General features: G+C 37.1%; 1 protein-coding gene across 2 annotated transcripts in view; it reads right to left on the bottom strand.

The window, feature by feature from the left end:
* The window catches only part of grik2 (glutamate receptor, ionotropic, kainate 2), a 161,547-nt gene that overhangs the window by 56,171 nt on the left and 88,571 nt on the right, over positions 1 to 16,805 (bottom strand). For both annotated transcript variants that reach the window (XM_017479112.3, XM_017479123.3), the window contains exons 8-10: positions 8,995 to 9,138; positions 7,995 to 8,102; positions 6,303 to 6,416 (exon numbers count right to left, since the gene is read on the bottom strand). In XM_017479112.3, the coding sequence (XP_017334601.1) occupies positions 6,303 to 6,416; positions 7,995 to 8,102; positions 8,995 to 9,138 (366 nt within the window). The remainder of the gene's footprint in view (positions 1 to 6,302; positions 6,417 to 7,994; positions 8,103 to 8,994; positions 9,139 to 16,805) is intronic.

Here is a 16,805-nt window from a genome sequence, read left to right as displayed (position 1 = left end):
TATGATGAAATGTATTCTAATATCAATAATTTTAGAGATTATCAGCCATCGCGCCATCGTATACTTTATCCTGTTAAAGTTCCGACGTCCAGCGCGCTGTCGTCATGTTATGAGCAAATCTATGCTATCTACATAGCTTCTGTGTGTACGAAGGTACTCATATCTTTGGAAAGCTATGATTTTTGTGATTTGATTGAAATAAACAGTTTTGAGATACTATCACAACAGCAGCTACAATCAATGCCTCGGTCAGACCACCGATATACAAACAAACACTTACGAAACGGTGGCAACTCGCCTCATATGAAGCCTCATAGTAGTCATCTGATCCATAACATCCAGACAAAAACTTGTTACGCTGGCAAAAGTCCAAACAATCCAATTATGTAAAAATATTTAGTCCACCTTTCAAAAGAGGCCAAAACTTTGCATGTACTCCAAATGGTTCAAGAACAACTTTAATTTTACTTTGGGTATGCCTTGGCTAGGCGTTTTAGGCTAATTTTACACAAGCTTTATGTTATGAGAATATACAGAAAAATTGTACTGGGGCAGTGGTAGCTTGGTGGTTAAGGCTTTGGGTTACTAATCGGAAGGTTGGGGGCTCAAGCTGCCACTGTTGTGCCGTTGAGCAAGGCCCTTAACCCTCTCTGTTCCAGGGGTGGCGTATCATGGCTGACCCTGCGCTTTGACCCCAACTTCCAGGCATGCTGGGTTATGTGAAGAAAAGAAATTCATTATGCTGTAATGTATATGCCATTATCATTATCACAGCACACAAGAACTAGAAAATTACTGCCAAAAGCAGCACAATGTGGCATTCTTTTGAGTGCTCAACCATTTTACATCCTCGACTCAGAGTGCATTGCGCATGCCACATAATGGCGGCCTCCATGGTTATAATATGTATTAAATATTAAGGATTTAGTAATGAACATATTTCATGTGTTTCTACCTTCATGTATTTTAGTAGGAGAGTTAAGGTTAAGACTCTTCATAGCCGGGGTTCCTTTTAAGAGTATTTGTTCCTATACTTTTGCTCACTTAAAAATTGGGTGGATAAGTCGTTTAACACATCTAGATGTAAAGATCAGGAAATGAAAGCTGAAATTACGATGTATCATCTCATATTCATCCTTTGATCTCAAACCCAAATGTCATCAATGTACAGTATAGAGAACACAACAGAATTGGCCTTGCTGTACCAATACTTTTGGATAGGACTGTATATTATAATATTGTATATGTGTATAATGTGAGAGCATGCATACTAAAGCTCATTTAATGTGGATACCAACTAGACATACAGAGTATGCTGAACTATAAGTAAGGTTAGAGCTAATCTACCAGGATATACAGTAATTACCTTTATGTTCCCAAGATTATATGAATTACTACTGTCTTAAGAGCTACAAGATGAATCTAAAATAAACTGTCTACTGTAAATTGTTTATTGCACATTACCAATTTTACCTCTTAACTGCAAAGTTCACTAATTTAAAACATTATGTACATATTCAGTTTATTTATTTGAGAGGTCACAGTGCCACTATGCTCTATTGCAATATGTACCTAGGGCCTATCTATTAAAGTGGAGCTGGTATAAACCTTTTCCTCAGTATGGCAGCTTTGCTGTGAGCTGAATATAGAGTTCACTTGGGGGCCTTTAAGGGGCAGTATGAATGGCCTTTTGTTTATACATGCTAGCTTCCTATTCCCATGGGAATCTTGTCTCTAATACAGCAGCAGATATGATTTTCCATGTCCTAAAGCACTGTCAAATGCCCCCCCTGTGCTCTGTGTGTCTGCAAGCTCTGTTTGCACATGTGTGTATTGCCATGGTAACAAAGCCGCAGTAGAGTGTGTGTCTCACAGCAGTGAGTGAGACGGACAGCAGCAATAAATCACTGTGGTTGAAGGTTTTTTTAAACACACATCATATAGTGACTCATCTGTGGACCTGAATAGAGGACGCACCATGAACTGAGCTCTATTGTGTGTCGATGCTGCAGTTATAAGAAAAAATGCAAACCAAAGATGGGTCTCCTATTCATGTTTTCAATTACTATGGTTGAACCAAGTCAGATTCAGAAGGTCTACCTGTCAGTGCAACAGAAATGAGCGGTGGGGTAAACATTGTCATTCAAGGCATTCAGAATGTCACTCGGTGTTAAAACATGGAGGACACTTCACCATGCAGTTGAAGTAAGCACTGAAAATATGGCTGTAGATTGTCTCTCAATTGCTTCCTGAATAACTCAATCTCTTCAGAGAGAATTTCAAACACCCAAGAGATCCAGGTTGAAATATTCTTTTTTAAATATCCATCTTTCTCATATTTATATATGTACTGCGCGATGTGTTTGTGAATTGTAAGTTGGCAGAAAAATTAGGACACTGATTTGTGTTGTAGTTAAGGATAGTCATAGAACAGCTATGTGTCTCTGTGTTGGACAGAGGGCAGAGGGCAGACATAAGGACAGAGGTTTGATATCAGCCTTATATCCAGCAAAGCTTCTAAGTAGTTGCATACATTGCAAAACTGACTGTGAGTGTAGAGCTAAAAATAGCAGTACTGGAAGAAATATTAAATTTTCAAGTATTCAGGAGTGCCAGAAGAACCTTCACAAAATGTGCCATTTCTCATGCTATTTCTACACTTTAGCCTTAAGCCAATATCCATTATAAACATTATTATCCATTATACATGACTGCTTTAAAAGTTATTTTCTCACATGTGCAGTAGGTGTAGACCAAAAATTATATAAGAGGCTTAACTTACAACTTTATAATTCAGACTCAACTGTAATATTGTATTCAGATTTGTTCAGACATAAGGCTAGCAGGTTGAACATTGACACATTGGCCACTTTAACACCAGTACACCTGCACATTCATGCAATTATCCCATCAGCTAATTATCTGCCAGCAGTGCAGTGCATATGATCATGTAGATACAGGTTAAGAGCTTCACATAAAAAATCAGAACGATCTCAATGACTTTGACCATGGCATAGTTGTTGCTGCCAGATGGGCTAGTTTGAGTATTTCAGAAACTGTCACTCCCATGAGTTTGCACCAAAAAATAAATAAATAAATAAATAAATAAATAAATAACAATCCAGTAACTGGCAGTTCTGTGGGTGGAAACAACTTGTTGATGAGAAGGTCAGAGGACAATTATCAGATTGGTTACAGCTAACAAGAAGTCTACAGTAACTCAAATAAGCAATCTTAGAGCCTCTCAGAATACACAATACACAGTGGAAGGGCTACAACAGCAGAAGACCACAAAGGGTTCCACTCCTGTCAGCAAACAACAGGAATCTGAGGCTACAGTGGGCATTGGCTCACCCAAACTACACAGTTGGAAGATTGGAAAAACAGTGCCTGGTATTTTTTGCAATCTTCAGCTGAGCAGGTGTACAGTGATTTTTGCTATTCTGACAAATTTAAATCTACACATACAATATTTGGTACATGGCTCTTGGCTATTTAATTAAGTAAATTATGTTCATTTCACTTTCTTTATTCTCTTTCATGTTTTCCGTAAGCTACAATTTGTCAGAGGTATAGCAACCAATTCAATTCCTCCTACTAGCTTTCTCTATTCTTTATTTGTTGCATACTTTCTAGCATTCTTATGCTTAAGTCGAGTTTTGGTATTAAAATGTATGCATGGTGATGCTTCTTTTATAGCTGTTTTTGTATTTGTTTGTTTTTGCTTGTTTGTTTTTTTGGTTAAGTAAAACTCTGAATCTCACCTCACACCCAGTGTTCCTGGGATATCCTCCAGAGCCACAGTGACCCCCGATCAAGTTAAAGCAGTTACTGGATGTGAGTGAATAAAACTGAAATCTGCATGAATCTTTTTTAAAATATGCATGTGTAAGGTGTTTTTTGTTTGTTTGGTTTTTTTGTTTGTTTTTTGGGGGGATGGGTGTAGTAACTGACAAACTTATGTATGATAAGGGCCTATGACCTCCAAAGAAAGATAGATAGATAGATAGATAGATAGATAGATAGATAGATAGATAGATAGATAGATAGATAGATAGATAGATAGCTTCCTAAAATGCAAAGTCATACTCCTCTTCTTCTTTACCAAATTAAAAAAATGGATTTTGTGTCTAAATAAGAACAAATGATACTGGCTCATGTGGGCCATTTTTAAGCATTTATTTTAGATTCACTGATCATGCGCCAGCATGCCTGTGTGTGTTGTTGTTTCTGATTGCAGGGTCGTGTGTTAGTTAATAGGATTATGGGTTTTAATAAGAAAAATGTAATATACAAGATACTAAATACAGATTCGTAACTACTGATGCTTAAATGGTGGATCCCAGATCAGTTCCCATGCTTAATGCCGTTACTGAGTCATCAGTAAATACATTGAATTAAAACCCATTATTCTCTGAATCACAGCTTAACGCCTTTAAAAGTCTAAAAATATAGTAAAACATGTCATGAATAGGAAATGTCTCTGATCACATTTTCAGATACAGGGTCAGGTGGGTCATATGGATGTCCTACATATAGTGTATAGATTTCGTCTAATACAATACGTATACTGCATCCCAGTTCCCCTACGTATGCCATGCGCTAAAAGTATGTACTCTTTTGTGAAGAAAAAATACATATTTGAGTGTGCAGCAAAAAAGTATTCAAGTACTGGGACACCATTCCGTTTCAGCTTTTCTTCATTCATTATACCTTATATAATTTATGCTATATAATTGAATTGACCATTAACTTGATTTATTTTTCCACATTTCATGTACACCTCTCTAAATTTGTTACAGGTTGCAGGTTTAATTCGGCGAAGCAAACTGTCACAAATCCATACTTCCACACATCCACAGATCCACAATTCAAAAGATCTATTGCAAATAGTAGACTGTCCGGGTACCATAGGGATACTCAATTCAACAGTTTGGGACACGATTTAGGACAAATAGTAGGCAAATCTGGACCCAGCAATAGAGTAGCTCCTGATTAGAGCAGACCCACCAACAGTATATTTAAAAATAGAATGAAGACGTTAATGGTTTTACCTTATTTTGCACATAAACTTACTGAATACTAAGTAACTTTTTGCTACTATGTGTATTATTATTTTCACCTCAGAAGAATGTGACTTCCCTTTATTCACTGGGGAAGTCTTTTTGATCATGACACGTCCAGAGCTCCAGACTGTTTGCATTCATTTACAGCCCATTAAAAACACTTTCTACAAAGGAACTACATAGATGAAGCTCTAGCAAACCTGAGTGCATTAAAATTTGATGAAAGGGCTCACTTTAATCACTTAGTCCTCACCCCTTTTACCTTTCTTTCCCTGCATTTTCCTCTCTTTTTTTTCTTTGCTCATTTGTAATAACTTTAAACCTCAGACACCTTTCAAAAAGACCAAGAATTTGTATCTTTCTTTATCAGCCACACAAACATTGTTTGTGCAGAGTAAATAAGACACCACACATTGGATTCAGTTTTGAAATAATTGTTTCTCATACTTAGGACACATGATGTAATTCCTACTGGGAGAAAGTAGCAGAGTGTAGATTCTAGGATCAACATGAACATCTATGTTTAGTTTATATTTGTTTTCATTTGCATTAATGAAGCTGAAGAATGAAATACAACATGCCTATCACGGCCATGGCTATCAATCCAAAACAGCAAAGCATAATGCCCGCATATCCTTTTGCTTTCTAACTATCCTGGATTGGGATCTGGATGTTAGGGAAGTGGCTGTGCTGATTTTACAGAAAATATAGAAGAATACAGAAAAACATACAGGCATTCACCTGTTTTGACTTAAAACTCGTCTGGGGTAATATTTAGTCCATGTGCTGCTATGTAGCCATTAATGTTATCATTTTAAACCGTCACATTATTTTTAACAGGACCTCACAGAATCCATAAAAAACTAGAACCAGCCTTTGCAGTAAAATATTGCAAGTGATGCAACAGTGCAGAAATTCTTTCGAAAGCCTTTTACAAATAATTCCATATATTAGGAAAAGCTTTAACTACATATGTCTATGTGTTGATTTTGAAATTCACTAACTATACAACTATTCACTAAATAACCAACATTTCCTGAGAATGTGCAAAAGCTGCCAAAGGTGCTGCTTACCTAGGAGGCTTTCCTCCATTTGAAACACACTGATAGAGCATCTTAACATTCTGCATGGCACTATTATTATTTACTTGCTATTTAATTTCTTTTAAATGTTGGGTTTTATATAAAGGCGATAACTTTAGAAAGATGCTCTTCCAAAACATATTGCTATATTTACCAGTATTGTAGACACATATAGTGTCCTGTTGGTGAGTGAGTCTGTGATGTTCGACATCTTTCCCTTCTGATTTTCAGTCATGTTCAGGCCACTTACAGGGTCCCATGTTCCAATCTGCAAAAATCATACCAAATATTATTAATGTGACATCATTACAGTTAAACTTGTGTCATATTGATTTTTCCCCTGGTCATAATTTACCATTTAAATAAATTGTAATAAACAATTTAATTGCCCATAGTTGATAGACTAAAGACAGACAGAAAAAGGAGCATTTCCACAATTTCAAACTAAAAAAAGGGATGAGTGTAACAATATAACAAGCTGTGCAGAACTGACTGCTGGCAATGTGAATTGCAAAAACTCAACTGAATGGTGGATTTTTATGTGATTCTACAGTAATACGTATTATATAATATAATTCTTTTACGAATTAGTTGTCTAAAATCCACATGGCTGACAGTTTCTCTGTTAATGCTGCTACTCATGTTTTAAACACATCTGAGGAGATCAAAAAAAAAAAGCTTATTTTTAATCACTTCACCATTAACATTATTTGTAATGTGTTAGATCTGACACTTCATTGTAACCATAATTAATCCTTTTAGGTCCAAATTATTTACCATTTTTCTCTTCTGACCGAACACCAAAAGTGCTTTTTTTGACCATTTTGAAAATTTTCACTGGCAACTCCTTAATAAATATAGATAACTGATGTTTACTACATATGTATTTATATTAGCTAAGTTGAACATACTGTATAGTGATAAAATTTAGTTTACATTAATGAAAAATCAATGTGTCAATTAACTTCAATGAGTTCAATACAAAATGTTGATTGTCTCATCTCCACTTTTGTTGGGAAGAAATAGACTGTTCTTTTGGTATATTTTTGAATGATAACACACTAGTTTACTCTGATGTTAATTTGCGGAGCTCCTGTGCAAAATGCATAAAGGTTGGCAGAATTGGTAATACAATATAATTGGAGTGAATATCAATGAATATTGTGGCAGTGTAATGCTTTATAGAAAAATATATAATCGTTATATCACACAGGCCTAATTACAGCAAACATGTTTTATGGAGAAGAACAGTATAACACGGTGAAATACTGGTGATACAGGAAAGATACATTGATATTTTTGTTATATTACGTTTATTTTTAGCTCTAAGCTTTAGAAAATATTGCAGTGTAAAGTCATTACTGGCAATATGTCTACAGGAGATGATGGCTGATGTAAACTTGTCCTGAGAGAGAGAGAGAGAGAGAGAGAGAGAGAGAGAGAGAACCACACTGTGTTCTCTCTTAAGCCTGGCACAATTAATCCTGAAGATGCACTTTAGGGCTTTACACTCCACAGAGAACGCACAGACGGGCCGTACACTCTCACCAATTCAAAAACAAAGTGCTTCAGATGTCTTCAGAAAATGTCCAAGCTGTAGTTTATAATTGCAAATCAACTCTTTAATTCATGTTTTATGACACTGGAGGGCTTCTGAAGCTCTTTTATTAATCAAGTAAATTGTTCATGGAGGTGCCAAGACATGTGCCATCGAGATGGGAGGTCACAGTAGGGTGAGAAGGAAACTCTTGTGAGACTGTGAGTGTGGGTATGTATATGTGTGCAAATGTGTACTCTGTGCTCCAATGAATGATGTTCAGGTTAAACCCTGTTGAACACAGCTTACCTTCTCCAGTCCTTCCTCCTTCAGGCTGATCACATCCAGATCGAAATCTGTCCTTAAGCCATTGGTTTTGTTGAAATTTATCCGTCCGGTCAAACCATCCCAGTGGGCCTGTGAGTGTGAGAGAAATATTTAACATCACCAGGCAGCACTGGCTAAGAAGATTCCACCCATCTTTGGCAAAAACGGGAGAAATTCATAATTCATTGAAACACACAGCTCACCTTCAAGCAGGCCACAAAAGCAGAAACAGCTCTCACAGTCACACAGAGATCAAACACAATATTCCACACACAGACGGAGACAAAGACACATTTAGGAGTGTTTTTCTAGGACTTCTCTGAGTGTTAGCTTATTTCTAAACATAGAAAGAGATCTAGAAGCAGATAAGAGATCAATTTGCTCTTATTTTGTTTTAGTGTTCTTAGTGTTCTAGTAATTTAACGTTCCAGTGTCTTTGCTCTGCCATGCTGTTTGATTTTTAAAAAAACATTATTATTATTTCATTGCTTTGCAGCTTATACAAATATTTCCACAATTGGTGTTCACCAGTTATCAAATTGTAAAACATTTTCAGAGCTCTGCTCCAGCATACTGTTCATATCTGTGCTTCTAGTTTGGCACAAAAGGAATGAAAAGAGGTCAGAAGAGCTGAGAGCACACTGGGGTTAGGCTCAACTGGAGAGATTTGAACTGCTGCAGCAGTTCTTTGTGCTTTAATGTGTTAGAATCTTATGCAGTACACTGGTCTAAGCCAACCTGTGATATCATGCAGAGAAAGCCCAGGGTATTATCCATCCAGTCTAAATATAAACAGCAGAATCCTGCACTGACACCCAGGGTTCAGATTAGGCAAGCTGTTTTGTTTTGGGGTTTTTTCTCAAGCTGGCATGTGGAAGATTCATTAAGATACATTTTTGTGGGAGAATTGTTTTAAGGAGCAGCAGGTAGAATGAACAGACACACACAGTAAATACACTTCCAAGTCAGTGTGGTAACATACCTCTTTGATGAGCGTCATGAAGCGGTTACCAAAGCGCCAGGGTTTGTGCCGGTTACACTGGAGAGAGCTGACTGTGATCTGTGGAGACTGCTGCACCGCTACGGCCACCACATGCACTGCGTCGTACATCAGTGCTGCATCCGTCTGGAGGCATAAAAACACATAAACACAACCATACAAGTTTTACACCCAGATATCAACTCTGTTCTGTTAGAGTATCACTTTTCGTGTTAATTGAGGTGGTAACAGAAAGAAGTCACTGTCAATGGCTCCAAGGGAAATAATGACATTAGCAGATTGGCAAGACCTGTAGGTGTGAGTATCTGGCAGTTCAATGTCAGACATGCTTGTATGCGTCTAATATTGTAAAGCTGTCCTTCCACAGGACAAAAAAAGGGGGAAAAAATCTAATTAGTGTTTGTCTCAGATGATTGGAAAGCAATCACCGCAGCTCTCAACATTTGTTGGTATGGAAATCATGCCTAGGGGTGTGTCAGAAATCACTATCCTGTTGAATAAATCATGGCCAAACCTGTCATTTCCAGCTTTTTCTCTCTGATTGTCTGCCTGCAAGCATTAGGACTAAAGACAGCTCTGCTGCAATAATATGGGAGAATCACTTGGGGGATGTTTCCGTGTTTGTGCTGATATCAATCAAAGAACAATCAGGATGGCTGAGGATATATTGGCTGAAAGCTCATCAGTCTCTTTGGGCAGCTCCATTATTAGAGCAAACTGCTTCCCCTTACCAAAAGCACATCTGAACCTGGGCGTCCATAAAGCACTGTGAGTCAAACTGTCTCCAAATAAGAAACTAGCAACAAATCAAGTCTGATAGTGCACCAGCAATGCTCTGTATTATAAGAACATCTTCCATCGTGCACACAGGACAATAAGACATGAAGACCAAGAGAGTAGGTTAGGTGAACATAGTGATCATAAAAGAGTTTCACATCACGAAAGCTGTGTTTGAGAAAGGTATTGAGAATGTGAATGTGTTTTGAGACAGTTATTAAAGGTGTTTCACCTATCAAAACGGGTCTGAAGGTCCCTTTACACTCAACATGCTGGACAGAGTATTATATTAATAATATAGTGTTGATGAAACACAGCAGATGTGAAAATGCTGTGGGGTTGAAGGCTCACCTATGGACTCCTAAAGCAGGGCCTGGAGAAACAATTTCTGGTCAGAATGACTGAAGTTGAGTGCAGTGTGTGAGTGTGAATGTGAATGTGAGTGTGAAAGGACATGAATGAGCTGCCTCTCACTAATACAGACTGCAGCGTCTAACACATTTGTTTGCGACGCTGAGCCTCTCAATCAATCAGAGTTAGATTGGACTGTAAAGTAGCACCTGCTAGTCTGAGAAAGAGTCTGGGATAGGAGGAAGACAATGTCAGAGGCCATGATTTCACTCTACACTTTATTCATCCACCACCTCATCTAACCCTCCATGACCATCACACCAAAGGGTCCCAGGGGAGATGTGTATGCTGCTCTGTCAGACGAGACGACACTAGCTCTCAGCAGCATTGCTGCCCATCTGCAGAAAGCACACGTCACACTCAGTCACAGCAAAAAGTCGATGAGCGCCACACGCGCATCATGAATAATAAATAAGTGATAACACCAGAGGAGCAGGAGACAAGGCCTCCTACTGAATACTGAGTGAACATCGTCATTCTCTCCTCGGTTACTTCTACCAGTGTAGAACAGTGGCGTATCATCAAAGCCTTCATGGTGCATACACTCTCTTCTGGGAGGCAAGCTTTGTTGTATGTTCAACATTTGTTGAATATATTTCATAATGTCTTTAAAACATATAACAGACAGACAGAATAGCAGGCCAAAAGGCAGACGGAGGGATAGAACTACATACTGATCACTGGGGACCATGAACAGAAAAGGGAGTGGGTTGAAAGCCCATCCCCTGCATTTTAAAAATGCCTTTGAATTTTTCTGAAAATTGTTTAATGTATCACTGCAGATTTGGGGGGTGGGTTTGAACTATTATAAACACAAACTGGCACAAAAATTTCATAACAATATTGGGTGTATGTATGTATGTATGTATGTATGTATGTATCTATGTATGTGTGTATGTATGTGTTTGTTTGTTTGTTTGTTTGTTTATCTCCTTAAGTAACCATGGACAACAAATTGTTATTTTCATTTTCTTTTTCATAACAGCAAAATAACATACATGTGGCAAGCCAAGATATCGTACTTGCTATTTCCATAAAAAACAAACATGCAAACTTTAGTTAGAATTAACAGTTCGGTTAAGTTCAGTTAAGACTTCAACCAATTGTAAACTGATTTCACCTCATTGAACTTTGGTTAATTAAAGGAGGGGTTCTGCAAATTCAATTGATCAGTTAAACAGATAAATATGTATGAATAAAATAAATCTGAGTTTGAAAATTGTGAGACAGAAGATTTGAACAACTGGCCTAGACAGGCAGCAGGTGGTTCAGCAATTTAAATAACTTATCTCTGTGCAAATGCTTGCATGGTTACGTAGCTAGTTTAAATTAGGTATGTATGTTATTGTGTCTTTATTTGTTTATTCGTTTATTTATTTGGCATTATTTGCCAGGCAGAAATTGTATAAAATTGAGAAGTTGATATGCTCACATTGTAACTTCAGCATGCTACAGATCAAGACGGCTGCCAACTTACCATCTATCGTATTTGTTAAAAGAAATCCACCTTCTAAGATGTGACTGGCTAACTTCTAAGTATTGGGTAAGTATTAAACCAAAGGAAAAAATATTAAACTGTTTTATACTTGCAGTGTGAGCAGAACTATATAATTTTGATTATTTTATAAAATGAATTGCACAATTAAGTCAATTAAAGGGGAAGATAACTTTTTTATATGTGGTGATGTGGCACCGCTATATAGATAGATAAACAGAAAGAGAGGAGATAGAAGAAAAGAGGCAGACTATCTTAGTGAATTTTGGCTGTACGAGCTGGAGAGTGCTATTCATTTCCCCAGCGTAACGCTCAGCAGAGCCCAACAGGCAGACTGGCAAATGATTTAGCAACACCGCCACTTCAATCTATAAACATCTCATTAAAATCAATTATGTCACTCCTGAATGAAATTAAAGATAAATGTGTCAGCCAATGTAAGTATTACCCCTGCTGAGTTCCCTTTTTTATGCTTTTTTGCTCTTCATGCTCGCTTACTTTTCCAGGCTGCTTCGATAGATTTAATAAATCTCCCAGCTTCAGCTGGATTTAACACTATTATGAATTGTTAAAATGCTAGTGTCTGAACTGGAAGATCCAGATTCCCCAGATTATCAACTGCTGCGTGAGGAGAAGGGAGTTGATAGATGATGATGATGATGGTGCACATACTGTACACTTGCTTTCTGCCTCTAACTACAGTACATTACACATGCTAGCACAAAGAACTATGACCCAAATGACAGCTGAAATACACTTAACATGATGCACTACAATTATGTTACACACACTCCATAGTTTATTTACCATTACATTCAGAGGGTTTTAACAGTGGTGCTTATTATTTAGGTTAACTGATTGCAGCCATATTGATTAAAGAATGTACTTTATATTAATATAACACAATTGTTACTTTTAATTGTATACAGTTCCCTCCAGAATTATTGCCACCCTTTCATATATAAAAAGAATAACTGATGTTTTGACCTCAAACGTACATTTATTTGCGTGCATTCTTTTCAAACATGAAAAGCTTTTGAGTAGTACAATGTTTCCTACAAAACACTCGTTTCAAAACGACCAGCAATTAATATTTTGGCAAGACACTGTGCTCATGGTTCCAATTCCTGGCAAATTTCAAACTGTGAAACTTTCTGTTATGGACCTAATAGTGCTTAATATTTTTTTTTTTTTTTTTTTTTTTACTGTTTATGTATTTTATATGATTTGTGCAGGTCAACAACTATCTGTCTCTTTTGTGTTAAAGTTGCTTGGTTTTTGCCATGGTACTTAAGTCAGACAAGGGGATTTTATGTGTGTAACCTTTCATTTACACTCCAGAGAAACCTTTTTTTTAAATATTTGTTTGCATTTGTAAAATACTCCTTAGCGCACATATTTTTGAGAGAAAATATTATTTAAAAAGTATTACTAATGCTGCAATGCCCTGGCACCCTGTCTAGGGTGTCCCCTGCCTTGTGTCCCAAGTTCCCTGGGATAGGCTCCAGGCTTCCATGCGACCCTCCATCACAGCATAAGTGGCATAGAAATTGGATGGATGGATGAAAGTATTACTATTATTAATAACAACGACTTTTACTAGAACAAATATAAACAGTTCCTCCTCTTGTTTGAGTGGAATTATTTGAAGTATTGGGTGTAATGTTTATTTTATATAATGACTTTTTCTCAAGAGTGGCAATAATTGATGAGGACATTGTAGATAAAAAAAAATATTGTAAAAACCTGGTATAAGTACATTATTGCACCTTGCAATCTGTTCATTGTCATAGATCTGCCCTTTTCCTTTTCCTTCCGCATATTGATTTAACCAGCTCAAGCTGAGTGGTAAAGCTGAACCACGGTGGCTTGTGTGGGTTAGGAAATGGAAGGAAATCTCAGCCGCCCTTTCAGCAACATGCATTTCAGGGTATAGTACCATAAAGTAGGCTAGTGTTCCCCTGAGTCCCAGAGCTTTCTCAGTATATAGGCGGCCACACTAAGTCTGTGTAACAGGGCAGAATTTATTTGTGAGAAGGGGCTGCACTGCTCACTCACAGCTTGCTCACAGTCACACTGCTTTGGCTCCTTTGATTGAAACATAAAGAAACATAAACACCCTGAAAAACTAGATGCACTCTGAAGCAATGAGAAGGAACACTCCAGTTTGCCACAGGCTCTGCGGAAATGCCATTATGACCAGCCCAGTGGAATAAAAAAAGAAAGGCAGAAAAACACAGAACAATCTTATTCTCAACAGCAAGTCCCTTGCAGCAGATCAGCATTCAGAGGTCAGATTAATGTGCGTGATGCTGCCCACAATCATTACTCCAGTTTACAGGGTAAAGATTTCTCTTGGTTCAGACCTCCTGATTTTTGCACCAATTATGCAAAAATCTTTACAATAAGAAACAAATACAAACAAATGTTTTGTGGCATATTTACATAATCATTCATTTGCAAGCACATATGTGACTTTGCTATTCTGTATGCAGCTAGAATGATACATCATCACAGATAAAACATGAGTGTATCAGATAAATAGAGCTTACAGCAATACATCACAAAACCTTCACATGGTAATACTAGATGTTTTTTTGGAACCAAATTCAGCTTCTCTTTGAGGCATATCTTAGTCTGATATAAAGTTATACATTTTAAAATCTGGTCAGTGTCAAAAAAAAGGAAAAGGGACAGAATTGTACTTAAACATTTAGTGAATTGAAATGTTTTGAATAAACCTAAAGGCTCCAAAGCAAGTGATATTTATTAATTTCACTTTGTTTATATTTCATATGTAATAAATGAGAATATAAAGTGTCTAAATATGACCATAAAACCATATCTGTCTCTATAAAAGCCTTTGTTCATAGCCTGCAGACACACAGGCACTTTATAAAGCAAATAAGCATTCCATATTTAATTATAGTATATTTATTTGTATAAATAAAGGGTTAATATTTATCATATAAATATTTATATCATATATTTGATTATTACTATGGAAGGTTAAAAGGTAAATAGCACAAGATGAAAAAATAACAAACGAGTAAAATTCTACAACATTTTGGTGAAATATATTTAGTGTTTAAGATGCGTTATCACAGCTCCTGAGTGGTGCAACAAAAAAGCTTTTGCATTATTTTGTCGGGAGATTCTCATGGTCATCCTTGGCTTTGAAATAAAGATAGAAAATTTAGCTTGGCTCTCTGCATGGGAGGGGTGGGATACTCTCTGTCCTGTCGCCCCATAGAGCGACATTAGATCATCATGGCCATCTGTGAGCTCATGTACTGAATGTGGAAGTGGGTAGATACCACTTTCCTCCAAGTGTGTTATACTGTCCTGCGAAGCATGAGCAGCAGTTCAAAAAAGTGGCTTCACATCCTCTCAGAGGAAGCACGTGTTAGATTTCACACTCCTTAGTTGGTAATTGTTGTATGATAGATAAGCTATAGGCAGAAAACAACACATTTGTTTGTTGTTTATTTGTTTTTTGGGTTGTTATTTTTTTCCCCCCCAAATGTGACATCTGACAGGTTGTCGCAGGTTGTCATATGGAAGTATAATATCAGATAATCGATATGAATTTCTTTAATATAACAGGCTTATACTGAGCAAACTAAGAAAATAAAGACCTTTGGGCTTTGCTTTCAATTTGTTGTGCACTGATCTGTAACCTTTAATAAATGAACCTGAACATCCCTAAAATATGCAGATAATAAAACCAAACATATTCGGGAAACTGAAAAAAATAAAAGACCAAACATGATACAGAAATACACTGAAATGATAAAATAGCAGCTGTGCAGTTTCATTTGCTGTTGTGGGAACTGGCCAATGTTGACTATAACCCTCACCACACACATTTGCATTCTCTCAGAGATAACGGGTGACTGTTTGGTTTCAGGCTTGCAAACAATAATGAGAACAGTTCACTGCAGTTCATGCACATCACCGGTTTGCTCATTTGTCTTTTGACATATGACTTCAAGAAGACCTTGTTGTTATTTTTCATAAATACAGCAAAATAAGTGTGATAAGGCTTCAGATTGTTCAAGCAGAATACTACACAGCAAAACTACGAGTACATGTAATCTGAAAGATCCTCTGTTCTAAAACAAACAGACAAGAGATTAAAAGAAAAAGAGAGAGAGAGAGAATGATGCATGCATCAAATACACCAAATGGTGTTCTAAGATAATATTCCTGCTTGCTCTAGCCCTGTGCATAAATGAGCGGAATGTTCAGAATTCAACATTCATCTTTCTGATCAGCAGTGATTAGGTGATATAGCAGCTGCAGAAACATGAGGGAGGGAGTGCTGATGAATAGAGAGTAGCTCAACATGCAGACAGTCGCTTCCCTTTTCTTTAATCACATCTGATGCTCAGGCTACGCAAATGTATTGAACACCACGCCCAGAGTGACTGGTTGATCAATAGCATCCAGATGTACACAAACGGAAACCTTCCCTCTGAGAGCCCTCAGCTCACTGTGCATCAATGCTGCTGTCACCCATGGCTGCACTGCCAGAGAATGTCTGCAGAAAAGGCCTGATTATGTGAATCACAGCTAGACCTGTGTGTGCGCAGATTGTGCTTTTTATCAAAAGCTTGGTTGGGATTTATCCTTTGTAGTTCAAGGATTATAGAATAAATATATCAACAGTAAATATCGGGATAACATAAAGACTTTACAACTTTAAAGATTTTACAACTTTAGTGTATTAATGGTGTTTAGATATTTTTCTCTGTATTAACAAGACCACAATTTATTACAAAACCTCACTATAGTACAACTTTCTACACTGGGAATAGAAAGAGACACCTTAGGTTACATTTTTGTGTTAAACGGGAACTTTATGTTTGATTAAAGAGCTCTAATGAGAGCTGTAATACGAGTCAGTGAAAAGTGTTAGGACAAGAAGAGAAAGTGGGTGGGAAGAGAAGGAATTTATCATGAATATCCTCTGTTCATTAATGAGCTAGGTAGAGGCAGATTAAGACAGCAACTGTGTGGATGGTAAAATATTTTGGCACTGTGCATGTGCTTTTTCATAAATTGTTTGGACTTAAATGTCCTGCCTACGTAGCAAAACCAGAAAAAA

The sequence above is a fragment of the Ictalurus punctatus genome, chromosome 1 (assembly GCF_001660625.3).
Source record: "Ictalurus punctatus breed USDA103 chromosome 1, Coco_2.0, whole genome shotgun sequence".
In the NCBI taxonomy this organism is placed as follows: domain Eukaryota; kingdom Metazoa; phylum Chordata; class Actinopteri; order Siluriformes; family Ictaluridae; genus Ictalurus; species Ictalurus punctatus.
The sequence above is the reverse complement of the archived record's forward strand: the minus strand, read 5'-3'. Positions and strand labels throughout refer to the sequence as shown.